This window comes from Trichogramma pretiosum, unplaced genomic scaffold (assembly GCF_000599845.2).
Source record: "Trichogramma pretiosum strain Unisexual culture from Peru unplaced genomic scaffold, Tpre_2.0 scaffold32, whole genome shotgun sequence".
Lineage (NCBI taxonomy): Eukaryota > Metazoa > Arthropoda > Insecta > Hymenoptera > Trichogrammatidae > Trichogramma > Trichogramma pretiosum.
The window spans coordinates 51,066-78,735 of NW_019641641.1; the positions used below are offsets into that span (position 1 = coordinate 51,066).

Below are 27,670 nucleotides of genomic sequence, written 5' to 3' on the forward strand. Positions count from 1 at the left end.
TCTCACACATTTACACGAATACTCCGAATTTCACGCGTCTATGACGCGTCGCTTGCACGGCTCGAATATCGCCTATTGCACATCGTCACAATTGATTAATCTTCGAGCCTCTTCGAACTACAAATGCCGTACCTTACCGGGAAGACATCATTATTTATTCGAGGTATTAATGCGAGGTCGAGTATGATGTCACTAATTAAAATATAAGACTTGAAATTAAAAGCTCGTCACTGCGCTTTTTTTCATGTGCATATTTTGGATGTCTTCGAAAAAGATAATATTCCCAAACTTCTGCGAAGGTAGAGCGTACGTAATAATGGATGCGTGCATGGGCGGGTCTCTCAATAAAAACATGGTATGTGTGGTATATTTTACAATTTTTAGTATTTTCTTCTTTTCACACTGACTACTCTTAAAGTACGTAAAAAGTAAGTATTTAATAAATTTATTGTTAAAAGTTGTTTCAATTACGGTCGTGTACACTTATATTTTTGATGACTTCACGATGAGCAGTCCCAGGGTAAATAATAATATTAACTGTTTATTTTCCGCGCTTAAAGTTATATTAATTTATAGCACTGTGTGGCATAAGTTAACATTGATGGCACGCTTTTTTGGGGCATAAGTCGCACATTCTGGCACCGCGTCGCTCCTATCACACTCGCGTGTCATAATTCATAATTACACGTCTTCGACATTTTGCAAGCAGCCGAGTGTGAGAAAATCGGAGCACTTCACGAAAGCATAGAGTTGAACTTTCCACTCTGGGAAATCGAGGTGAAGCACGTGAGTTTATATTGATACATGGGAAGGCAAATCTTGCCACAATTTTTGACACCACAAAATTATACTAAAAACTTATATGCACTGCTGAAAAATGATAAGGACAACTTATTAAATTTTGTGAACAGCCAGAAATTAAAAGTTTATTGTAACAAATACATAACATTGTGAAATAAATATAGGAAAATTTACATACATATATAATTTCTAAAAGTACTATCAAGTCCTTTATATCAATATTTTTATTTTGTTTATTTTTAATTTCGTTTATTGGTTTTAATGCAGGGTTGGCGAGCAGAGCTCCCCCAAGTATTTTTATATTTTTAGAATATCACCGACAAACCCCGAATTGACTTTCAAATTATAGGAACTTCCTAAATTTTTAAGGTAAAATGTTTAGGCAAAAGGCATATTGCCTTATTTATTTTAGGTATTTTTAATAAGGATGTTGTAACTGATTTAATTCAGCTTTTCTTGCTTATAAAAGAAAATGAATCGTCGTCAAAACAAAGCCATAATAAAAAAAATGATACTTTAAAACTACATCTTTTAAGTTTTTGGTTCTCAATATTCTTACTACTTCTCTACATAAATTATTAATGAGTAAAATATAAGCGTACAAATCAGAGTTATTACTTTTAACCAAGCCAAAAAGAATAAAGCAGCAAAAAAAAATACTTTCAATAAAATAGAGAAAATTCTTAGTCATTTTTTTTCCATATATTTTTTGTATTTTGACTATGTGTATCAATTTTATTGGAAAAAAATTGTAGCAAACATGTTTCTTATATTGTTCAATTTGGTAAAGTATCAGGAAACATGCTTTTTAATAAATTAAATTAACTATAACTTCGAAACACTTCTTGAATCGATGTTTCCAACTGCAAATACGTTACTTGGATCCAGATAATTTTTCATGGCTTTATATAATTGTAGACCAGTTTTTCCAACTGTATTTGGATAAAATTTAGCTCTCATTTTCCCTATTCCATGATGATGAGAAATACTACCACCAGAAGCAAGAATTTCTTCTCTTGCTGATTCTTCTATAACTTCGTAAATATAAATAGGATTTTCAATCATTTTGCAATTAAATCCCATATAAAAATAAATGCAGCAACCAGAATCATATGTTTGAGTTAGTCGACAAGAAATAAGGAAGTGATTAATTCCATATTCATGACATTTATTTTTAACTTTAGTTTTCACATTTTGACACAAAGCTGAGGCTCGATTCCAAGGAACTGATGTCTCGAAACTTTCAGCTAATATTTGATACTTAAGACCGAGATCTCTAATGTAAGCAATAACAAAAGTTAAAACATAACCTCGTTTACCATTTGACTCTCCAGCAGGAATACCTCCGAAGCACTTACTTATTTTAGTAATTTTGAGCTCTTGAGTGTTGATATCTGATTCGGTTTTTGCCTCAAAAAGAAGAGTTGCTACACATAAATCTTCCCATTTGAACTGTTTAACGTATGAAATATAAGAATGTTTAATAGAATTCATAATACTATTTTTCCAATTCATAACTGGTTGTAGAGTTTGACCAAATTTAAATTGTTCATTATCCATTAATCGAATACTTGCAGGCTGGCATCGTTCTTTTGCAACCTGATTAATATTAATGATTCAATTAATTTACGATAATATAATCAAATATTCAGAAGTTATAAAATATAAAGAAACTATTCAATTAAAAAATTATTAATTATGCGGATCTTTCAATTTAAAAAATCAAGTATAATAGTCGAATAACTATTCAAATTGAAACAGCATAAACCATTTTTTATCTTTCCACTTACGAGGAATTTATTTTCTAAAATATCAGAAATAAAGTTTTTTTAGAATGAGGAAATCTATAGGTTTAAATACAGCTGCCTAGCTAGCAGAGATTTTATACAACTATAGATAATTAAAATTTTGTTTTTCAGCATGTTTTATTCCTTTATCCACCATGTTTCGCAGGAGTAAATTGGAACTTCGCGAACTGGAGGAGAACATAAATAAATAAATATCAAATAATGCTTAGAATAACAAAATTTTTCCTCGCTTGAAAATTCGATTTTTTTCCATGTTTAGGATCTTGAAAAGACTTTGCACATACATTACTTGACGTAAAATTTAAGCCCCTTTTTGAAATCTGGGCTTATATTTAAAGATTCAATGCTTAGTTGAAACGCTATGGTTGTTTAAATAAAAAACAACCATAAAAATTTCTGCAAAACATCAACTGGCATGAAGTCAAATGTTCATGATTATGATTAAGCAAGAAAAATTAATGTATAGGTAAGATTGTATGATTTTTTACTCGAAATACAATTAAGTTTAGAGAAAAGATTTGTAAACAAAAAACTCTTGAAACTTCGTTATTCTGGGCGTTAATGCGTCTACTACCGAATTGATCTTTATAAATTAATTGATATTTCGGGGCGCGTAAAAAGGTAAGAAATTGACTTTAATTTTAATTGAATCAGAATTTAATCGTTATTCAATCAGGAAATACTGAATTGTTCTATTTTTAATGAATGATAGTTTGGAATATTACCTCTCTTAGCGCGTCAACACCTTTTTCAAAATCAGGAAAAATTATACTTCCATATTTTGTGACAGCAGGAATAGGCCTTATTTTAAAAATTATTTCAGTGATGATACCCAAAGTTCCTTCACTTCCGATGATGAGGTGTTTGAAATCGGGTCCACAAGATATGCGAGGAGATTGACTATTTTGTTCTAAGGTCATTTCTAATTTTTCTTTTCTTCCAGTAACCATGCGAATTTTAATAACCAAATCTTCAATATTCCCATAAATATTTTTTTTCATTCCACTAGCTTTTGTTGCAACCCATCCACCAAAGCTGTAAATGAATTATTTTTTATTTTTCTGAAAAGTGTATTAAAATTATCGTAGCCAATAAGTTAGAATAATTGTCCTATATTATTTGCTGGATTTCCTCAAAGTTTCATCAAATATGACTTGCTTGTCAAGAAATTATGGCGTAAAGCTAAAAAGAAGCTTAAATTTGGAGAAAAAATATTGTAATATTTTTTTATTTTTTGTGGAGAATACTCTTGAATGAAGAAATATCCCTAGCTTTTGAAAATATTTTTCAGAATTCTAAATTTCTAATTTTTTCCGTAATTTGCGTGATTTATTGAGAAGTCTACTAATTCAAACTAGTTTTTGAAACGTTTTATCACTTTTTTACAATAGATAGTAAGTAATCTGCATCAACTAGAAAAAAAGTTCAACTGTCTGTTGCAACCCTCGTGATCGAGCCATACTTTTACTGACTAACCCTTACATACCTTTTTATGACCTATGGGACGAAACTACTTTAGAATTACTTTTAATCCGTTGTCACGATCCACTTATACCGATCAAAAGCTACAGAGTAGCCAGTCAAAATCATTTCATTTCTCATTCATGCTCACTCAGGGATCCATTACACAGGCACACAAAAAATTTTTTCAGAACTAGAGACCAGACCAAGTGGTTTTATGTTTTTGGAGTAGCTGAATCCGAATCCAGCGTCAATTTTTCACTATCATATCGATTTAAGGTTATTTTAAGGTCATTAAAGGTCAAATCATGAAAAAAAGATTAAAAAATCTGAAACTATCCCTATGTACGATCTCTGCTGTCCCATAAGAACTTAAAACATCGGTACTTTGTAAATCCAGATTTATGTCCTGCTGATGGGAGGGGGGCTAACATAGAGGAACTAAACGCAAACGGCAACCTTCACGCCGATCGTTTAAAGAAAAAAAGGCGCGTTACAAAAGAAAAAAAGTAAAAAAGCATGCAAAATTAGCAATACATCATAAATTTTTGACCTCTTTTAATTAACTTGACCTTGAAATGACCTTGAAATGACCAGGTATAGTCCAAATAAACTTTGATTCAGATTAAGCGACCCTCAAAACATATATGTGATTTTTTCGGATTTTTATATGGAATTCTCTAAGTTAGACCTTCAAATGACCTTGAAAGTAAGGTCGTCGAGGTCATCTGACTTCAGATTTGAATTCAGCATCCTCGTAAATCTATATAGGGATAGTTTCAGATTTTCAAACCTTTTTTCATGATTTGAAATTTAAATGACCTTCAAATGACCTTAAATCGATCTGATGGTGTAAAACCGACGCCGGATTCAGATTCAGCGACCCCAAAAACATTAATTCCTCTGGGTCTGGTCTCTAGTACTAAACTTTTTTTTGTGTGCCTGTGTAATTTTAATTTGATCGATATGTTCACTGTAATAGTTATTAAGTAAATTCAATAAATTTAGCATGCCACGAGTGCCCCTTGTCCGCTCTCTTACGTCTATTGTGCAAGTCAGGTATTAACCTATTAATAGGTTAATATTTCTTCAAACAAGAAATAACTCATTTTCAAATAAAACATAACTGATTTTTTACTCGAAAACTATTAAGTTTAGAGAAAAAGTGCACAAAACAAAAATTTGAAAAGTGGTTCAAAAATTCCATAAAAATTCCCTGAGATACTTTGATAGTCGTGATCACCCCTGATTTTATTTATATCATGATTCCTTAACGTTATCATGGCGAAAAAAAATTTAAAACTTGATTTTTTGCAAAAATTTTTACGTTTTTTTTGTTTAAGTAACTATAACTTTTTTATTACGTCAAAAATCAAAATTTTGAGCTCAGTTTCTTAAAAGGCATACAAAAAAATCGTTGCGAAAACCAACAAAAAAATCAAGCATTTTGGTCGTTAATGGATTAATATGGGTCCAGGAGAGGCTAAAATTCAGTCTCGTCACATTAATCGAGTGCGTAAAATCGCGATCTTTATACTAGCGCTAATTGCCTAATTTTTGGTTAAGTTCACTAAACCTAGTTGAATAGCTAAATCTAATTCAATATTTAAAGTAACGTCACACGAGACTCAGTTTAACTCGGGCATTACAGGGGGCCACCACGTACACCAGTAAGTTTGACTCTTGTACTTTTTTTCTTCCCAATTATACAAAGAAGTCTTTAGTACTTATACAACAATCGTAGCGCTTTAGTACGTACAGAACAATCGTAAATTCTCTATTTAATCAAAACACAAACCTTAAGCTATTGGAGTAAAACCTAAGCTTAAAAATCGTATCTCTTTTTTTATCGCTGACATAACTTCACACAGAAAATCTTGAAGTTTGTGTTACAATATCTCTAATGCACAAATATCATATTCACACCTTTTTTTTTAGAAACTTAAAATTCACTCGCTCGGACAAGTGATAAATCGTCCAGGAAGATTTAAATAATCTTCTAATAATATTTCAAAGAATACATCATTTGTAAAATTTGATTTTGAAAAATTAACTTCGAAATTTTTATCGATATATAAAAGCAAAGAAAGGAAATTCAAAAATACTTTACCTAGAAAATTCATAAGAATCAGGTTCATGTCCAGAAGTGAAATTATTTTTTCTCAATTCTCTTTCCAAATCTTGTCCGATTATTCCAGCTTCACAACAAGCTAATAAATTATCTGCATCTATCCATAATATTCTATTCATAAGAGAAGAATCCAAGCAGAGGATACTTCTAGTTTCATGAACAGGACAATTTGCTGCTCCACTAACAGATGTACCACCACCGAAAGCAATACATACAATATTATTATCTAAACAACTTTTCACAATTTGCACAACATCATGATGACATTCTTGAAATAAAACGATATTACATTAATATCTTGTAAGGTATGCAAACAGTTTGAACTTAAATTATCAAAAAGTTGAAATCGTTTCTCATTTAGTTCTTTTTCAAAATTTAGGGTAAATATTCTACTTCTCCTGAACAAAAAAGAGGTCCAGGAAATCTCTGCAAGAATTTCCTCAGAAAACCTTGGTATTAGATTATTCGCTATCAAGGTGAAATTAAAATAAAAATTAATATCGGGTATGCAAGGCTGTACCCAAAAGGAACATCAGAGCCGTACCAATAACTAAAAAGATTTGCAGCACAATTTTAAACTTATCACCCGAATTGTCTAAGTTCATGTTTATAAAATAAAAATACAAATTATCTACAATTAAAAGTAGAAGTAAATCAACGTTTTACCGCTTGATACATGACTTCATCAGGACTGAAAATTACATAAATATTTATTGGAACAACATAAAGTGGTCGAACATTAAAATTTTAGATTATGAGAGTAATTTTTACAGAAAAAAAATTACAGAAATCCTACATATTAAGGAGGCTGTAGCGACCTAAGGTGCACTTGGGTTGCGCTGCACCGCAGTGCGTTGCGCGGCACACTGTAGACAGCAGCGCCTGCTTCATCTGTGCTCATATTTACATGCAGAGTTATACAGTTTACGTCGTGTGACTCGGTATGGCTGCGGTAGCATTTTTCAAAAAATTATAACTTTTTTATTTGCCTGGAAACACATTTTTTATCATATTATTCGAAAGCTAATGAAATTTTCTATAACATATATTAATTTCATTAATTTGTAAAGTGATTTAAGCTCACAGTATAATAAAAACTGCCCCTTCCCATTTGATTCAATGTTAAATGGCCAAAACTTTGAATTTCATTATTTCACAAATTTGCATGGAAACCCCAAATTTTTTTACCAAAAATCTTGTAATTTCATAAACCATCATTGGTTAAAATTTCACTTCGATCTAAAGTTTTTTTCATTTTCGCTACAGCCTCCTTAACTGCACCAAAAATACGTCAAGCAGTCAAGAAGACACGGAACTCTTGAATGACATTCATTTTAAAGTTTTAAAACATTATTGTCTGTATATGTGTAGTGTGATTAGTGCTGATTGTAATAGAACGTACATCTGAAGAATATAAATATTTATATAATGTTCAGCTCTGATGAGGCCGAGTATCAAGCGATGAAACGTCAAATCATTTCTATGTTTAATAGCTTGTTTCTCCACACAGTGGATACAATTTGACTATGCGCCTCACTAGTGACTGGTCGCCCACATTTTTTTGTATTACGTTGATTCTTAAATTACTATAATTTTTACAATTAAAGATATTATTATTACGCGTGTGATTCAATCATTCAAAACCTCCCATGAACAGAACACTTGCCAAATAATAATGACATTTATGACTCGAGTTTTTCGTGTAGAAATTTCATGTGAAGGAATTTCTTGTATTTTTGCATGATCCCTATAGTAATTTCGCACTTTACCACAGGATACCTACATGAATTTTTTATTTTTACGCAGGATTCAAAAATTAAAATTTCTGCAGGAATCTGTCAGAAAAGCGCAAAATTCTCATAGATATTTTGCAGGAATTCCATTACTGATCGGTCAATTTTCATATAGGATTTAAGATTGATAGTAACAAATAATGTTGCTATTTGCGTTTTATTTATTTATTATAAAAGAACAATTTATTGCATTTACTATTTAAATATTAACATGATCAAAATCGGACAAATTAATCTTTTGTCGGAATTATTAAAATTTCTAAAACTCGACTCATAGGCGTCATAATTATTTCTGCAAGAAATCTTCAGAATAATAAGATGCGAATTCACATATGAAAAATCCTCCAGGACTCCTGTAGAACTAATTCAGGATTTTTTGTCGGAATTCTTGCAAAACTTTCCCAAATTACTGTTTCGGATGGAGAAATAGTTTAAGGCGATGTAGTTTGAACAGAGGTCTTATTTAGAATGAATTAAAAGAGCTACCAACAAGAACGAACATACAATAAACGAGATTTGAACAAAAGTGGTTGCGCGGTAACAGCTGTATCTCAGTGAATGATCAAAATTTTGGAGTTTTAAAAAATGCAAAGAAAAGGGAACAAAAAATCCTACTCAAAAATAAAATTTTTTTCGATTTTAAGCACCCTTTGAGCCCTTAATTAAACCAGACGAAATATGTAAGTCAAATCAAGTTGTGCTCGTGGTTCATCGCCAACTGACAATGTCAACATATGCACGGTGTTTACAAATGATATAATCATGCTAGCTACATTCATACAATTCAGTAGTTCATAGTGGAGATTATGTTTACACTATCTTTCGGGCAAGATCCGAGTGGGATTAGAACATGATTACCCCCGCTCTACGGACCGGATCGCTAGCTTGATACGGGCCAGATGATCAGATCAGACTTTGCTCAGGCTTTTTCCGATCGGGAGTGGTAATATTGATGCTTAGCTCAAGTGGTAGGGAGTTAGACTTGTAACCGACTGATCATCGGTTTAAGCCCCGGTCTCAGAAAAATGTTATCGACTTTTTCCCATTCCATAAATTATCATTTTACTTCTTTGGAATTATTCAAACAAAAGTACGAGGAATTTCGTTTGTTTTTTAATTTTTTTCAATTATTTAACCTTTTGTTAATGACGTTTTTTTGGAAATCATTGCATACTAAAAAAGTATCTCGGCTGTTCGTAAAAAATACTTTTTTTGTGTTAGTATTCGATATATTTATTATGTTCTTCGTGTTTCGAGACTCGTGTGAATGTGATTGCGTTTAATTGTAAGTGTAATTGTATTACGAGCTATGTGATGTACTGATTGGTGTCACAGAGAATTTTCATTGTTATCGGCTTGACCCCGCAGTCTCAGACTGTGAGAGAGACTATACAGTGTACGAGCCGCTCACTGCAGTACAAGCTACTCTTACGTCACATGAATTAGGTCTGTGCTTCTTTTCACCTTCTCTCCGTGAAAATTCACACAACGGCAATCTGGAAGGTTATTTTTATTCGAGAAAAGAATGTCAAATGATAATATAAAGGGGCCTTCCATTAATTACGTAAGGGTCCTTCCTTGTTCGTAGTTGCCGTTTTCGACGGTGAGCGTCACATTTTCTAGCATGTCAGTTGATGGTTAACAAGTTGTTTTTCTACCTTACTGTCTCTTCAATATTCCACGTAAAAGAAACTGACGTTCGTAAATGAGCAGACGTGATACACAGTTTCACGACACGTTCTCTTCGTTATTGAGTGTAGTGAAAAATGCCGTCGTCAGGAAAAGAATTGTTTGACAAGCATTATAATGCTTATTTGAGAGCATATCTCATGGTTTAGAAACAGGAAAACCAAAAAAGTGCATACACGTCTGAAATTTAGCAAAAAAAGAGTACAAAGATGCCAGTCAATTCGAAAAATTTATCGAAGAACGAATCAACTCGTTCCTAAGAATCAACGAGCTCCTAAGAATATACAAAAGTCTTTTACAAACTATTTTGCCAAGGTATTTTTATAAAATTTTGATATTTTTTGTAATTCATTATAAACTTTATTGCATGTTCAAAATTTCAATTAAGGTTAGGTTGTAACTTTTATTATTACTGTGTAGAAGAAGCCGATTCAATCATTCTGAAAAAACAGCAATTCGAGTCAATTATATTATCAATGAGCATCATATCTGCACCATATTTTTATAAGATGAATTTTAATTTTCAGAGTTCTACGTCTAATTTAACAATTTCAGCGAATAAGCAGCCAGCCGTTAATCTAAAATCGTCGACAAATGCGAAAAACATTGATATACTTAGCTCAGAAACCAGAGAAGATTCAAATTTAGATGTTTCTTGTAAATTCGCGAGTGAACAGAAGAAAGACGTCAACCTTAAAAGAAAATATGTAACTCCTTTTCAAGATGAATCAAAATTAAAAATTCAAGCTCTCCGCAGCCAACATCATTGACGTTGATAAAAGATTCTAATCTTGTAGGAGATAGTATCAATCAAGATATTAAAAAGCCAAAATACAAAAAAAAAAATTAGAGCTAAGGAAAAAAAAAGAAATTATTGACCCAAAATAATGCTCAAGAAAAAAATGAAGACGCGTCTATAGAAAATGTTCAGCTCCAGGTGGGACGACCGTGAAAAGAAGTTGAGTATCCTGAACTCTTAAAAACTATTTGCAAAATAGCTATTTTCAATAGTTCGTCGGACGAACGTTGCCACACAGAAGAGATTCAAACGTTTACGAAGTTGCAAGACTTGACCAAGGCTTTAAATGATAAATGTTTTAAAATTTCTCAAAGTGCTGTGTACACTCGATTGCTGCCTAGACGCTGTAACACGCTTGAGGGTATGCGCCATGTGCGAACTTTACCAGTCAGGATTTGCAAGCCGCAAAATGATTTGCACAAAAGCCATCCTAATGGCAAATTTTGTTCGTCAACAATACAAAATGTAGACACTTTAGCGGCATTTTTAGGGCCAAAGTGGCCTACTTATCACAAGATGATAAAGCTCGGGTGAAGATTGGTGTTACAGCAATCGTGCAAGCTTATGTACCTTGAATATCGCATAAAATTGCCTGACCATGATTGGGCCGTTGCGGCCAAACACACGCTAATCCCACTAGGTTCGGTCTCTGGAAATGAAGATTTTTTTGTACCTGTGTAATCAAACACAATGGATATACATTCATAAATAATTAAGCTTTTATTACTCTAATCACTAAATGGCTACCACAATTTCTCCCGGTATAATACTACATCACGATCGTCTCTTACACGCCACACCACTATAGTTTAGGGTGTACCCTTTTTTTAAATAACTCGAATAAAAAAAATAAAATAAAAGATATCGCGAGAGCCGAGTGAAAAACTGTTAGATAGTGTGTTTTTGCAGATCTGTGCAAAAGATGAGTGCTGAAATCGAAAATTTTCAGCTCGGGGTAGATCCCTGAACTCTTCCTGTGGGAGAGAAAAGAATCGCAAAGCTTTTTATCTGCTTCATGCTGCTTCATTCGAGTTATTTAAAAAAGGGGTACACCCTACTATACATGCATGCGCATCTTAATATCTCTTGGTCGATACATTTACCGCCGCTCGACTGGCCTCCACAAAGATGTTATGAATTTATTTCATATTTTTAAATTACTAAAATAGTAATGATTTGTACTTACTTGGCCAGACAACTATATCAGGTATTTTTGTAATTTTTCCCATTTTGAGATCAGCGATTTCCCTGAGTGAGTGTCCATGAGCTCTTATTAATCGATCAATGCCGTGAAGAGAGTAGCTGATACCGAATTTTTTTATTTCTGATACAAACTGATTGCTCATCATAGGATATGGAAAAATCATTGGTAAATCTTTTTCTTCTTTGATGTCATTCAAGTCAATTTTGAAAACATTTTTTACCCATTCGGTAAAAAGTGGTAGTAGATTGCTACCGATAGAGTACCTACATGAATAAATTGAATATCATTTCAGATTTCTTATCTTTTATTCAGCAAGGCTAATATTTTATTAGATATCCAAGTATTTTCTATGGTGTGGAAACGTTATTCATGCAATGATGTGCAGTAAAATGCCTCGTTTAAAATGAAAGTTTTTTTTTTTTTTTTATTTATAGTGCTTGCGCCCGTTAAGGCATTGCACTTACTTTAATTTTAATATTATTTAAAAATTACAGAAAAACTTTACAGATTTGCAAATTATAGACAAGTATAACAAGTACAGACAAGTATAACAAAAAAGTGCAACAATTCAATGAGCTAAGAAAATGAGAAACGGATGGTTCTTGTTACACTTTGATCCCGCACTCGTCGAAGAAGCTGCAAATGATCTGACAGGCCGCGCCAGCAAGCTTTCCACGTTGTATGGGGGAAACAGTTTGATCTTAAAAAGCTCCCTGATCATTTTCTTCCTCTGAGCCTCTAGTAGTCCGCAATTCCACAGGACGTGATTGAGGCTCTCCTCCTCACGGTCACACCTGCAGCCGGGGTCCGAGATTATATTTTTCCTTTCCGCTTTTTAAGACTCCGCGAGACTGGTGTGGTTAGCCCTCATCCTGTTCACCCTCGTGATAGTCCGCCGGGGGAGCTTGGACTCCCTGAACCACGGCGCCGCGCTCTCGCTATGGTAAAAGTCGAAGTAGATCTTGCCTTTCGATTGACTGTCGGTCTTGTTTGCTGCCGCGGTGTTTTGTCTCGCTTCTTGGGCGAATTCCGCTGCCAGGTCTGACCAGAGGACCTGAGACTCACGAGGGGGCTCCGACAGAGTTGCTTCCCTCGCTAAGGCGTCCGCCTCCTCGTTGCCTTCCAGGCCTATGTGCGACGGGACCCATAGCAGTTCCACCTCTTTTTTCCGGGAACCATCCGAGAGATCGGAGATTTTTCTTCGTATTTCTAGTACGAGCCCCATTGTACCCTTGCTTGAACGAAGTGAGCCAACGCCGAGTAGGGCGCTGAGAGAGTCGGAGACAATCACAAACTTGTCCCCGTCCAGTCCTGCAATATACTCCAGGGCTCCGATGATGGCGTTGCACTCCGCGGTGAAGATGGAACTGCTTGGGCTCAAGCTTCCTGCCGTGCGCTGTTCATCTTTTGGACAGTAAAACGCATATCCAACGCTGGGAGCGCCTTTCACCTTGCTTCCGTCCGTGTAGATTGGCGTTGCTCCCCTCGCCTCTATCCATTCCTTTAGCGCGCGATCAGGGTCTGGTGATCTTTTTATTTCCTGTCCGAGCGAGACATTTGTTGTCGCTGAGTACAGTAAAGTACTGTAGCTGTTGTTCTATGGGTCGAATCGCTCTCCTGAGCGAATTCGAAAGCCAGCGCTAAGGATCGAGAAGATGCACCGACTGAAGCACCTGCTCGGGTGGAGTTTTAGTTTGTGCGCGTCGTAGAATTCTTTAATCGCCGCTGAGCTCTCGTGGCTGTTGTTGCTAATCGCTTTGGACACGTATTTTTTGCCCAGCATCCCAGCTCGCTCTTCGATGGAGGAGATCTTCGCCTCGGCGAGGAGTATGTTCGTGGGTGTGCTTCTGCGGTATCCCAGGGCGATTCTAATCGCTGCGAATTGTATTCTTTCCAGCTTTAATTTCAAGTTTGCGTTTTTCGGGAGGTAGACGAAGCTCCCGTAGTCGATAATCGAGCGAATGTAACTCTTATACAGTATCAACAGTGTGTCAGGGTGGGCTCCCCAGTATGTGCCGCATAGGAATTTCATTATATTCATTGCTGAGTTACATCTTGCCTGGACAAACGTGACGTGATCCTTGTACGACAGCTGGTAGTCGAATATCACACCCAGGAACTTGTTCTTGGCGCAGGAGGCAATTTCGTGGAAAATGAAAGTATTCTCCGCTTACTATTGCATTAAATTTTGTATGCAACACGTGCCCAGCTTTTCGTGCCGGCATGGCCGACACTCGTGTCTTTATCCGCATACTCGCGCCCAAAAAGGCCTTTTGGGCACTTGTTGCATACATAACTATTATGTTATATCATATTTCACTGCGTAACAAAAAATTAAATTATATGTTCATCGTATAGCCATGCAGTTTTCTCAAATTTCAAGAAAATTTTTTTGAACAATATAATTTCTTCTTCATACATACTAACCGAAAATATGTGTTCCGATTGATTGCATTAAAGAGTCGTTACAGACCCGTGATTCAACGCCTACATGAATTTTAAATCGTTTTATTCAATTTTGTTAAAATAATTATAAGACTACCTGCACAAAATACTACAACTGTATCAAAATTTTTTAATTCCACTCATAGGACTGAATTTTGGACTTCATAGAGTTCATAGAACTTCATAGAGGAAGTTCTATGATAGGCTTCAAAATGAAATTTGGAACCAGACGTCGTAAGAAAATTTGGTTTACATATTTGGAAACTACATTTAATTACCAACAAATGTCTGTATAAGTGTGTGTGTGTGTGTCGGTGTTTTTGTTTTCTACTCCACCCCATTTGGACACTCACCGGTAACCGCCGATAGGCATTGCTTCGGTGAGACCGGGGTTAGTTGAGTTCTGCTAGTTCGATATTAGTCGTTTTCATACATCCCCCATCACTATGCGACGATTAGGGTTTCATTGACTCATCTTTTTCTACTTAGTGAACCTCCGATCCTGCGCGATGCCGTCTCTCAAATATCGTATCCCACTTACGCAGCCGTAGTTTCCCACTGCGTGGTCACACATTGCTGTCATCTCCTCCTGAGTTAAGTATTAGAACTCGCTGCCCAGTGCCATCTTGTGAGTGTGGTTCTCGCTTCTGTCGCCGCTCGTCAAGTGACCAGGTTGGCGGCTCGGCTTCATCTTGTGAGTGTGGTTCTCGCTTCAGACGCCTTTTATGCGTGCTCAAGGACCCTTGCGATCTAGCCGAGGGCCGACGATCTCCGCCGGGTCAGGAGTAATCTGCTCGGCGGTACATTTATTCATGTTCACATCGCGCCCACCCCGGGCTAATTCTCAATTATCTCACGTTGCATCATTATTACCCCCATCGGGAGCAATGGGCCATTATATATACCCCAGCCAGAAGTAATGGGCAGGGGCCCTCGCCGGTGATTCGCACAGCAGCCATTTTTTTGCACAAAGTTTTGGCAAGGTTATAGCCGAAGAAGTTACGAGAGTGAAAGTAAAAAATCACGGTGTTTTTATGCTAGTAGAAGACGGCAAGAGTAAAAGGCCGACGTCGAGATACGTGTGCGAGACCGCCCAGACGGGCTAGTTGTTTGTGCGTGCTCGTGTAGTAGTTCGCCCGTGAGGCAAGTTCGCCGAGTCAGGCCTGTGTAAGTCATTGCACAAGTGCAGAACATTTTGTCATCGTCGCCCAAACGTGGGCATAAGAGCGCATTTCGTCGTCGCACGTTGATCATCGACGCCCGGATGAGGGTCAATTTGCAGCCAGGAAGCTGAGCGATCTAACATCGAGGCGCCGAAGATTTGGCGTTAAGATTTTAAGATTCTTAGCGAGTTTATTGGTCGACGCGACTGCCGGGTCACGAGCGTGTGATTGTGTGTGTGAGTTCGAGCTTCACTGATGAGTACCGCCGGCGGCAGAATAAGAAAGCATCGCCAGGATCAGCGTGCGAGGGCAACGTCGCGTCGGTACACGTGCACTGGACATTGTCGCATAGATCGCGCGCGCAGATCGCCATATTAACTCGGCTGATTAGGATCGCATCACGAGATACGATCGACGCGAGTGGCCCCTGGTGGGCAAAGTCGGAATTAAAGTTAGGTCGAACTTGTGCCTCGTCGCGTAATATTGTAAATCATCGCCCGTTGGGCAATTTCAAGTGATTTTCCGGCCAATTGGGCCTTGAATTAAATAAAGTGTTATAACACGACAGCCGCATTATAAGCCTTCAGATACACGCGCGAGGTAGAGCATACGCATAGGTGAGACCGATATTAAGGCACTCGTTGCGTAAACATTCGACGGTTGCACGCTCGAGTCTCTGTGGAAGTATAACGCCCCTTTTTCGGATAATCAAATGCTAGTGCTGATAAGAGGTGACCACTGCCCACGCTTAGACTGGACCAGGTAAAACGACATCGATGACGCACTGCTTGTGCTGATATGTTTGCGAAGATCGGAGATTTCTAGGAACAAGTGGACAGAAGACCGCAGGTAGCAGCATACAAGACATCGCATCGGTACACTTGCGCCTATTTACGCTGATAAGGACCCGTGGCTGTTACACATTTAGCTCACGCGGACATCACGCGTTTACCTCATTGCACGCAAATTCATAAAACGAAGAACAGACCCCCATTGTCCGAGCAGTGCGACTTCTGCGAACGCTATGATAGCATGATGATAGCACACACTGGGCCTGTAGCCCACGGATGATCGAACGCACGTTACGCTATTTGCTCAGATGTATATCGAGGTCCGCGAGCTACCATAATTCGAAGAAATTGCAATCAGTTGCAGGTATTTCCAATCACTGGCCCACGCATCGTACGAGGGTCACTCCACAAAGGCACCAGCGATAAGGATTCGATATATATACCGGTCAAAAAGTAGACGAGGGGAGACTGATTTTGAACTTTGAGTACGACAGAGTCAGTTCAGTCCGAGACCTCCAACATGGCGGAGCTACGCCGGGGACCAGTAAAACCACCTATCGAGCAGTTAGAGTCAGTGCAAAAGTGAAGTGCATTGTAAGGTAGCCAGCCAGCAACATCGCCAGCAGCCAGCACGCAACAGCCGTTAAGCAGCCAGCCAGCACGCAGCAGCCGTTAAGCAGACAGCCAGCATCACCGCCAGCAGCCAACCCAGTAGCAGCAGCAGCATCTTCGATTAATTGTAAGAGTAGTTAAATAAAGAAAAATGTCTTGTGTAATCTAAACACGATGCACACATTTATTTCCTTCATCACCCAGCTCTCTTGTACTCATGCTCGCCTGACAAGCGAAGATGAATACAAGAAATAATAGCGATTTAATCAATTATAAATGTTTGGCAAACGAGCCATAACAAAAGTAACATATTTAATTGACATCATAGCCTATTTTTTTCACGACAATACTTTTCGCGGATTTCAGCGGAAGTTGCCGGAGTTCAACGGTGAGTCAGCGAGTCTACAGCAAGCTCGCACTGACGACGGGCCCAATATCCCCTCTGGGAGTAATCGACCAGGTAAGGTGGTCCTGTAATAAATTTATTCGACAGCAGATGATTTGCTGCTTTTCCCCACCCCAGGGTCAGCCGTCCGTCGAGGCAATTTTTGGGTGCTACGCATCCCCTTAAGGTGGCTCTACAGCAATCATAACAATAGTGCAGCGAGGAGTTTGTCTGTCTCTTTCTTGCATTAGGCAGACAACCGCTCGCACTATTCGAAATCAATGATTTTATGCACATTTTGTTTAATTACTCATTAGTTAGTTCGGTAAGGAGTAATTTTTAACATACCAAACGAAAGCTTGGAACTTTCTCTTTCAGAAAAAATATTTTTTATTAAGATGGTTGATCTTTTAAATTAGTTATAAACAATAAAAGACCGCGTCCCATGAGAGCCCGTGTTAAAATCGCCATTTTCAAACTTGTTTATCTCGAAAGATTGATCGTCGACCACATGTTTTTTTTGGAATCTCATTTTGAAGATCTAACAAACCGATTGATATAAGTTTTATCTTGTTGGATGATCTTTTGTATTATGTTTAGAGCCTCCTTAAACCAAAAATCAAAATTTAAAATTGAAATACGAATTTTCCCTTTAATAACCAAACCCTTTCATTAATATAATTTTTATGAGGAAGCTGTTTGCCAATAAATTGGCAGCGGTTTTTTTTCCTTTTGGAGATTAAAAATGGTATGGGTTCAAAATGTGTTTTTTTAATCTAAATTTTCTTACATTAAATGTGGTAAATTTAAGGAATTTTCTGTCTTCAAATGACCAAAAATGTACCAGTTTTTTGTGACGTTTCTCCAGTATTCAATATCATTATGTAATTTTGAACGTTAAAAAATAAATAAATATTACCTGTTGCCTGTAAATTCTATGGTTTGAGTTTTATTGACTGCAAAAGAAGAATCTTTATAACCCCACCCGTTCCACTTCAGCAACTCTTGTCTGAAAATAACGAATATTTTATGATTGAAATTTTCTCGACCTCTGATGGCAGATTTTTCTTATAACATATGAAAGAAATTTCGATGTTGTAAGTTAACATAAATATTAATATCCCGGACACAATCATTTCAATAACAGCATATGAATATTATCACGTGAGTAGAATTAATTTAAATTCCCTGTAATGACGTCGGTTGATCTCTTTATCTTATGGCCTAGGCAATGCCCACTAACCACTAGCCTCTTAGATCATTTTCGAGGGTTATCTTGGTTATAAGGTGAGGGTTGTTTGAATCGATATGATGGTCATGCGTGTTAAGGTGATGACAGGATGTGCATTGGCAACTTATTTGATGATTATTGATGGAAGCTAAGTACAACTGTAAGGAAAGTAACTATCTGTTGCTTATCGCGTAAAGATAAAGTTACTGTAGATGACCAATCCGTGCTGCAGCAATGAACTGACAGCGACTGATTGAAGTCAAAGAAGAAGGAAAGTAACTAGTATACTTTGACTTACTTTTAAAGTATTAATTCCTTTTATTTATTAAAATGAAATGATAAATGAGTTCGTTGGTAGGTTGGTAGGTAGGTAGGTAGGTAGGTAGGTAGGTAGGTAGGTAGGTAGGTAGAGAGTGAAAGAGTAGGTAGCTCTAGGCAAGAGCGATAGCTACGAATGCGTATGTGTTTGCTTACAGGCCGAACAAAGATGTTACCTGTTCGAGGTCTGACAAGCAAGTGAGCGAGAGCTCGGTGAGCGAATACTGCTGGGGAACGAATGCTGTCGATACTCTCCAGGGCCCCCGTATTTATACGATTGGCGGGCCTGGCTGAAGTGGGATGGAGAAAGTAGGAGGTGTTGGAGAATCTAAATGTTTAAATTGGAGAGGCTGGGAACTATAGCTAGTAAAAATAAGGGAGTTGGAAATTAGGATTGTAGGGAAATTTTCATTTCCAACGATACCTCATAATACATAGTTAAATAGCAAATGATTGTTAATAATAATTTTCCTATACTCCGTAACAATGTTGCTTGATAAAATACTTAGCTAGTTGACAATTATTGATATTAACACTTTATATAATTGTTGCAAATGTATACTTAATTATGCAAGCAATAATTAATTGTATAATTCAGGAATGAGTTGATATTAATCGTTGGCAATTTATATTTTAAAATTAACTCTAGTCACACTAAATATACGTATGCAACAATGTACAATTGTAAAGTTGGATATAAATTTGATGTATTGAACAACTGTGGTTCGAATTGGTTTAACATAAATTAATATAATGTTTAATTGATAATAATGAGTTGCTCTGTCGAACGGCGACAGAGATGTAACAAATAACGTTTTCATTATTTATTTATTTCGACGCTTATGCGTCATTAATGTTTAGCGGTGATTCTGTTATTTTTAACGTTATGGTAATTAACTAAAGTTAAACAAAAGTTATAATGTAATAAGTCAGCGACTTATAAGTCAACTGTTACAATGAGTCTTGTTGAGGAATCGGTCGAGTTTGGTACCGATTTACTCGTTTTAACAATTAGAATGTGATAGTTCATGTAACAATATCGTGTGGTAATTTGTTTAGGCAGTGTAGCTTAAAATATTCTTCATTAAAATACATATAGAAAAAGATCGAAGGTATTTGTATGTCGAAATCACTACAGTTAGCGGACACATGGCCGAGGAGAAAGGTGTGAAAAGCGATAAAACGTCTCGAAAAAGATGTAACGGTCGTTCGAGCATGTAAGTAATACGCTCGAACTACAAGTTACAAACTATGTACAAGTAAGACAGCGAGATATATTTTTTGATTTTAAAATATTTTTTAGTTTGAATATTTCAACGATGCGTCTTATAGGCCGGATCGGTGCGTGTAGGCGCGTTAAGTCAGAGCGCGGAATTGGCGGATTGCCTTGGCGTAGGCTATTCGTCGTAGGACGTTACATCCCAGATGAAAAAAATTGCGTGGATTTCCACGCTGTTTCCACGTGAATCGTACATGGATTCCTCGAGGATCGGACATAAATTCCACGTGGATCGAACATGGATACTACGTGGATTTATGAGATATCGGCGTTGATTTTTGATGAACCCACGAGGCTTTCTAAGGAAATTCTCGTTGATTTTTTATCGATCCTCGCAGCTTTCCACGGAAATCCTCATGGATTTTCGAAATTAAATAAACGGATTTCCGATTATCCATTTTTTATAGTGAAATCCTCGTCGATTTTGAGGAAAAAAAATCGTCAGGTGATTTTTTTTTAATTAAGAATTGACAGTAATTTTTAAATTATTTACTTAATAATTTAGAGTATTTTTAAGATTAGTTTAAGATTTATTTACTTATAAAATTTAGAGAAGTGAAAAAGTTCCCCGAGACCTGAGCTTGAACTGGTATGTGATCAGTCAGTTACGAGTTTATCTCCCTACCACTTGAGCTATTCTTTGATTATACAAGAGCTATCGTAGCAGTTATATTAATGAGAGGTGTGTATGCATTTTTTTAAGTTCTTTTAATAAGTTATTATATTTATAGCAACACAATAGAGAAAAACTAGTTGTACAATGTAATCACAATTTTGATTTTTTGATGATCGCGAGTACCCGAAGAAAGTCATCGCGAAGTTCTAACCTGGAGCCAAAAGTAGGTGAAAAGCCAGTAGGTCATAAAGGATTGAACGCTGCATTTACAGATATTTCTGTGGTGGAAAGGCCTAAAGGATAGGAAAGGAAAGGATAGTCCATTTTTTTGAAAATCGATTTTATAATGAAAAACGTCTATATTTAGTGTCTATTTTAATGTACAAGGGTCAGAATAGACGAATATAGCGTCTAGCGTTAGTTGCAGCATCGTGCATAACGACTTAAGTCCATTTCGCGAAGACTGGGGAAAGGCAAAACGACTTAAGTCCACCCTTGCGAGTTTCAAAATGCTATAGAGAGTCTAATTTTATTTGAAAATGAAAGAAAATGATATTAGAATGTTAAACATAGCTCCACACTCTTCGAATGTTGTGAATTACACTATATGATTGTTACATTTGATACGCGAGGGGCAATTTTCTCGATTTTCAGTTTGGCCTTTTTTCGTTGCAAGATTTGAGATCTGACGGCAGTATAACGTTAAATGAGCTATCTTATGAATGTAAAATCATTAAATAAGGTTGTGCGAACAAACTGTGCGAAATTATCGATATTGAAAAAAGTGTGACCGCCAAAAGTGGACTTGAGTGCAAACCGTGGAAAGGCAAAAGAACTTAAGTCCATATTTTTTGCTCCCTATCATCGCTATGATGCGCCTTTCAATTTCATAAGTACATAGTTCAAAAGCTACCTCATAGTAGCTTAAAACATCATAGGTTCAGACCTCAACTCGTCCGCGTCTAGTTAGGCTGGCACAATCAAATTAAAATGCGTTTTTCTCGAAATTACGAAAAAGGGACTTAAGTCGTTATGCCTTTCCACCACAGATTTAAACTTTGTTGAACTAAATACTTTTTCATGTCTAATCGATCCTCACCAGCTAAACCAATTCGTAATTTGATAAAATCGCTGACTTTAATAATAATAATAATAATAATAATAATAATAATAATAATAAATAAATGGAGGACGGGCAGTTGCCCCTCCAACACGTAGACTCATGATCCATTGTGTCAATCCACAAGTTGACACCAGTTCGACTGAACGACTTCTTTCCAGAAGCCGATTAGACAGCTGACCTTGGTGCCACTGGTGTCCTCTAGGCTCGGGAATGCGCATGGCCTGTAATAATGTGTGTCAGGAGTCTTGTGTATTCCCTCCCACGGTTTCAAGCCTGCCGCAGCCAGTCGCTGTTGGGCTCTGAGCCCAACATTAACTTTGCTTGGCGGCAGCCCATAGCTGCGCTCCACCATTCTTTGTATTTACCTTCGGTCCACTCCATTATGGTGCGCCTGATTTGGCTTCTTGCCAGCCTTATGATTAGTTCAGGCCCCTCTGGGATATTTCTTGACCCCAGATTGGCTAATCTGTCCGCTATCTCATTGCCCTTAATGCCCATGTGGCCAGGTACCCAGATAAGTCGAACCCTGTTTTTAGCTGCCAGGGCCCCCAGGGCTTTCTTGCACTCCCAGACCAACCTCGAGGTTACAGTCCGAGAGTCCAACGCCCTGAAGGCTGCCTGACTATTAGAGCGAATGCTTATGCGTTTGCTCTCCGTAACGAGTTCAACCATTCTGTACAATCATCCCAGAATGGCCATCGCTGACTTTACTGATAAAGATATTAATGGTGCTCCGATTATCCAGTGTGCGTGCTTGCGATAGTCGCCGATAGTCATCGAGCATCACGAACCCCCCTGCGACGCGTGAGCGCCGACGTCAGCCCATCAACTATACTGCCCGGTCGCGGCCTAGAGGACGTGGAAGTCCCCATCGCGACAGCGTAACACCCCAGCGATTTTTGTCATACCCTGCAAGGAATCAAAATGAGTACCTTGGATTATATTGCGAGCCCTCATGCGGCAACGCACCTCGGTCGGGGCCTGTACGATTGCGTGAGTGTGTAGGAGCAGTGCGGTCTGAGTGTATCGCATCAAAAGAATGTATAGTTCGTTAATTATACCTTTTGATATCACTTTTCTAACCATTTTCGTTCACGAATCGATAAGTGTTTCTGTACGACCGGGGAACCGCACCATCACACTTTCAACTAAACACGGGTAATTTTTATATAAACTTATCATTTTTAGATTTTCTGAGTTGCATATTGTGAAAATTGTAATATTACTCTACGATATAAGACCTATAAGTAACACTTTATGACACGACATGGTTTAAAGCCCAAGCGCAGCCAAGGTCCTATTAGCCGTGCAGGAAAATGTTCCATATAGCCCTAGAATAGAATTTACTATTTAATTCCATTATTGTAAAAATGTATTCAGAATAATTGATTGCTCAAAATAAGGGTAGTGCGTGAGAATATGGAGCAATATGGAATATGGAACAGCACAAATATTCGGGAGAAAATCATATCGCCATGATCCAACAGACTCCATTAGACTGCAATAAAACTCGGTTTTTAGAAATATAAAATCTAGCCGTGAGAGATATTAGGCATGGTGTCCGTCCCATAAAGTCCGATAGCAAAGAAACATTAGCCCACGCCATAAACTTAGTCTAATGACTAGAATTACAATTTCAGTACGCTGAAATAAAGGTCAACTTAAATAAACACTCTAACTGAGATATCTAAGATGGTGCCTATGACCAGCTGATCAAATGAGCTGATCACATGGAACCCTCGTAATATCTAATAAAGATCTCCTTTTTTCTAAAATTATCTAATTGGACCAGAACACTCACAAGGAGACCTTCTCACCTTCGGGTCATGGATTTTGCCCAAACTTTTTTTGGTGATTCAGGACAGTTAAAAAACATGCCCTGTTATGTTAGTTTATGTGAATATGTCCCAGAAGCCTTAGATAAAAAATAAAGGGCCAAATAATAAAAATAAGCGTATATAGTGCAATGAATATTCATTTTCTATCCTCAAACTATTTTTGTCACTTATTTTAAACACCTGGTTCTGTTTAGGTACTTGAAGTGTTAAATTAGTTAGTGAAAAGTAATTTGATAAGAACTTGTCGGATCTCCAGTGCTTGTATTAAAATAATAATTATTTGAAGCGTTTAAGGCCATACGTATTGAAATTAAGCGCCTGATAATGTCATAAATTAAGCAATATTGCAATGTTTTGTGTCATGAGTGAGATCCAACAACTTCTTAACAATGAAATGTAATGTTTTCAAAAACCAGGTGTTTAAAATAAGTGACAAAAATAGTTTGAGGATAGGAAATGAATATTTATTGCACTATATACGCTTATTTTTATTATTTGGACCTTCATTTTTTATCTAAGGCTTCTGGGGCATATTCACATAAACTAATATAACAGGACATGTTTTCTAACTGTCCTGAATCACCAAAAAATGTTTGGGCCAAATCCATGACCCGAAGGTGAGAAGGTCTCCTTGTCAGTAGTAAACGGCGCTACAAATGCCATCTGAGTTTTATAATCACGCTTTAGATGAATCGAGAAGTAGAAAGGATCGGATAATAACCACGTTAGGACGGTGTGGCAGAGAAATTAAATAGAGAGGGGGATGAACCAAAAATAAATAAATAGGCCACGCTCCAAGAAATCGGCATTATTATCCAGAGACCGCCGATCCGTGTAGGCTAAGTGCAAGTGTTGCAATCTCAGAGTCTTACGACAATCTAAGTCCCGTCTTAAGTTTATTCAGAAGTATTCGAGTCATTCTTTCAAGTTAAAGTTTAAATAGTTTTTGGGAAGTAAACTCTTTTCTACACGAGGTGTTCAAATGATTTCAACTCATCCTCTGAAGATCGCTGATTCGCCATCGTCCAGGAGCAGCGTACGAGAGGGGCGTCGACGAACCAAGAGGAAGCCAGACTTGTAGTATGTGTTTCAAGGTTGAGATAAATAAATTTATATAAGTCCCTTTAAAAATTATAAAAACAATTGTCCACGTGTAATTATTTCAACCCAATCCTCCTTAACACTTCTGTGAGAAAGAACTTAAATTATAAACTATGTGATACTCGTTAATTCGGATGTCACAGTATTGCCGGCTGTTTGGAGGTTAAAGTTCAAACATAATGTTGTTTATCTTCTTCGATTAGACTAACATAGAAATATGTCCTTTCAAAGACCAAAATATAAATTTTTCTAAAATTTGGCACTGAAAAATAATTTTTTTTTTCATATACATATATGAATTTTCCGCGATTTCCATTCTTTAAGGCAGCGAACATGTCTCAAATAATCAACCAATGACAAAATTTTAGAAATGAAATTTCAAACCAAATTGTATTTTGGCTTGTGATTTTTAACGAAAAATTAGAATTCCTCATCGAATTTTACGTACAAAATTATCTCATATTCTTTTGATATTCACCTTAGAAAAACAGAATAAAATATGTAATATTGTAAATAGATGCGGGAAGAACCTAAAAGCTAAAATTCTGGAAATTATCATTTTTTAAAGTACCTAGTTGATGAGGATTTCTTTTATTTTTTTGAATTTTCAAATTCTCTATAATAAACATATAATAAACAACTTATAATAGTACTTAATGGATCGGGTGTGCATAAGCATATTAAGTTTCAATAAATACTCAAAAGTTTAATTTAATACGTTTAACATTGAAAAATATTTTTTCTCGAAAAATATGGACCCTAGTATAAAAAATTTAAAATCAATGTTAAAAATGTTATTGGCTTACATGCACTTTGATAAACTGTTGTAAAGTTTTAAATAACGTTCTTTTTAATGGTAGTTTAATGAAAGTTTAAAAAAGTTCAGAGTTTTTAGCTGAAGTATATTTCCGGTATGAGAAAATAAATTATCAAAAATAATATTATCTAATGGTTTTAAAAGTCGATGAAATAATTCTTAATACCCAATAAAAATATCTACTTACTTTTGCAATATTTTTCAGATGGGTCTGACTTTTCAGGGAAAATTCGTATACGAAATTTTTTATTTTCGTGTACAAAATTCTGAACTTTGTAAACAAAACTCCATATAACCCAAGATAGCCCTAATTTTCTCGGAAAAATTGTCATTTTGCTATACAAAAATCAAACATTTCGTGCACGAATTTCCCTTCAATAGCCACTTCGTTTTCAGATATTATTTGTTTTTAAATATTTTGTTGAAAAAGTGAATAATTTCTTTATTTTAACCATGAAAGCCGGCTTTACATTTTGAAAAGTTTCAAATAAATTATATTTCGAACTATTGAGAGTGATTAAAATACAATTATATAGTAATTATATTTAATAATAAAACTAATTAAACTATTTAAAATTTTTAGGATTGAGTTAAAGTAAATATTGGGATATTATAAGTTCTTTATTGAAGTGAATTATATATAAGTTAACACATTGGTTTATAAGTCTTTTGTAGAGAAAATTTTAAAATCAATAGGCAATCTCAATAATATCAAATAAAAATATCAATTGGTTTTATATCATTTACTAAATAAAGTATTTATAACATTTTTTATAAAATCTCTAACCTGTTTTTCGGAACAGTGCTATGAAAATCTTCGGACAGATGATAAACTTTCGAAGTTTCCAAGTTTTTATCAACATTCATTTTGATTTTTTTATAATTGTACCAGAAATGTGTAAAATTAATAAGTAGAAGAATAAATTAAATCATATTCCACATGTAAATTTTCTGTTGAGAAATATTCATTTTACGAGCTTTTTCTTCGCGTTCCAATGAACATAGCCCTAATGAAAATAATCTTCCTTATGACTTTGCCAAGATATTAAATTTTCATGAATTAATTTTTTAATTTAAACTTGAATCATTACGTAAAAATGATTTTACAGAATAATTTCGTAGATTCAGCAAATTATTCGCAGTTTTATATTTTTTAGACGAATTTGAGTGTATACCCTGTCGAAAATTATCCCTGTTGATAGTACCTAATTAAACCATATTGAAACCAAAATAACAAAGCGCATATTTCATAGAGAAATTTTTCAGAGTAAAAAACTTGAATTTGGTTTTATTTGCCACAATCATTATTTATTGATTTCTAATGGGAAAAGATGGGGCGATGATTTTATCATGTTATAAGTAATCTGGTCCTTAATGGTATTAATCGGAAATTTTTCGTTTAATGGAATATAATTTGAACATTTAAGAAACTATTTTTTATGGTTTCTAACTGAACAATTTTCAAAAAGAGTGGTTACCTTATTTTACTAGTATGTATCGGTTTTAACCTGCATTAACTATTGCTTCATTTTTATAGTTTTGAACATGGAACATTACGAAGATAAGTTAATTGGAACCAATTGATTTTATAACGATTGCTTCAATACTAGTTTTACGTAATTGAATTAGGAATTCCCGGTTAAAATACACGGTGCCTAGAATATTACGAACCTAGAATATTGCTTCTGAGAAACGGTTTCAATTGTAAACACTACATGCCGAATAAAAACCATAAGGTTGAAAACTATGCGTTGCAAATAAAAAATGTTTTAATTAAATTTACTTCTTCGACTCACAGTAATTATAATTTTATTTTTTAAATGTTTCAAAATTTTCTAAGTAATGACAATGAAAATAAAAATTTGTTGTGACTAAAACTCTCTGATTTAAACTTATATTTCTTATCGAATTAACATAATATTTATTTAAATTGATTAATTCACTTAATTTGAGTACATATTTTTTAATTCTTATAAAATATATTTGCTCAATAATATATAATAATTTTAATAAATTCAAATAAATTTTATAATATAATTTTTATTCAGTACATCAGTTATTTATAGGGATTTATACAAGTGACAAAATTACGTTTTCAAATTTATAAGTTACTTTTGTACTTGTTTCAATTGGGTTTGAAAGACAGTTAAACCCGATAGAGATTACATCGCGAATCGAGCTGTGTAAAAACGTTAACAGCGTTTACGACGGTAAGCTTATGTTAACGGGTACACTGTGATTGTCACTATCTTTACCCAACTGCTA

General features: G+C 35.7%; 1 protein-coding gene across 1 annotated transcript; it reads right to left on the bottom strand.

Annotated features, from left to right (window-relative positions):
* Positions 1–919: 919 nt before the first annotated feature.
* On the bottom strand, positions 920–26,374 carry LOC106652766 (alkyldihydroxyacetonephosphate synthase). Its single transcript, XM_014371898.2, has 6 exons — positions 26,193–26,374; positions 18,002–18,091; positions 11,669–11,949; positions 6,181–6,469; positions 3,335–3,644; positions 920–2,400 (listed from the first exon to the last, which is right to left on the bottom strand). The coding sequence occupies exons 1-6, from the start codon at positions 26,270–26,272 to the stop codon at positions 1,627–1,629; spliced, it is 1,824 nt and encodes a 607-aa protein (XP_014227384.1). The 5' UTR covers positions 26,273–26,374; the 3' UTR covers positions 920–1,626.
* Between the last annotated feature and the right edge of the window lie 1,296 nt (positions 26,375–27,670).

What these genes read in the sequence shown, in the direction of transcription:
- LOC106652766 (XM_014371898.2), bottom strand. Translation starts at nt 26,272, where the DNA reads ATGAATGTTGATAAAAACTTGGAAACTTCGAAAGTTTATCATCTGTCC. An exon ending in ATAGAATTTACAGGCAACAG is followed by an intron (nt 11,950 to 18,001) that starts GTAATATTTATT and finishes TTATTCATGTAG; the next exon opens with GTACTCTATCGGTAGCAATC. An exon ending in GATTCTTATGAATTTTCTAG is followed by an intron (nt 3,645 to 6,180) that starts GTAAAGTATTTT and finishes ATTCATTTACAG; the next exon opens with CTTTGGTGGATGGGTTGCAA.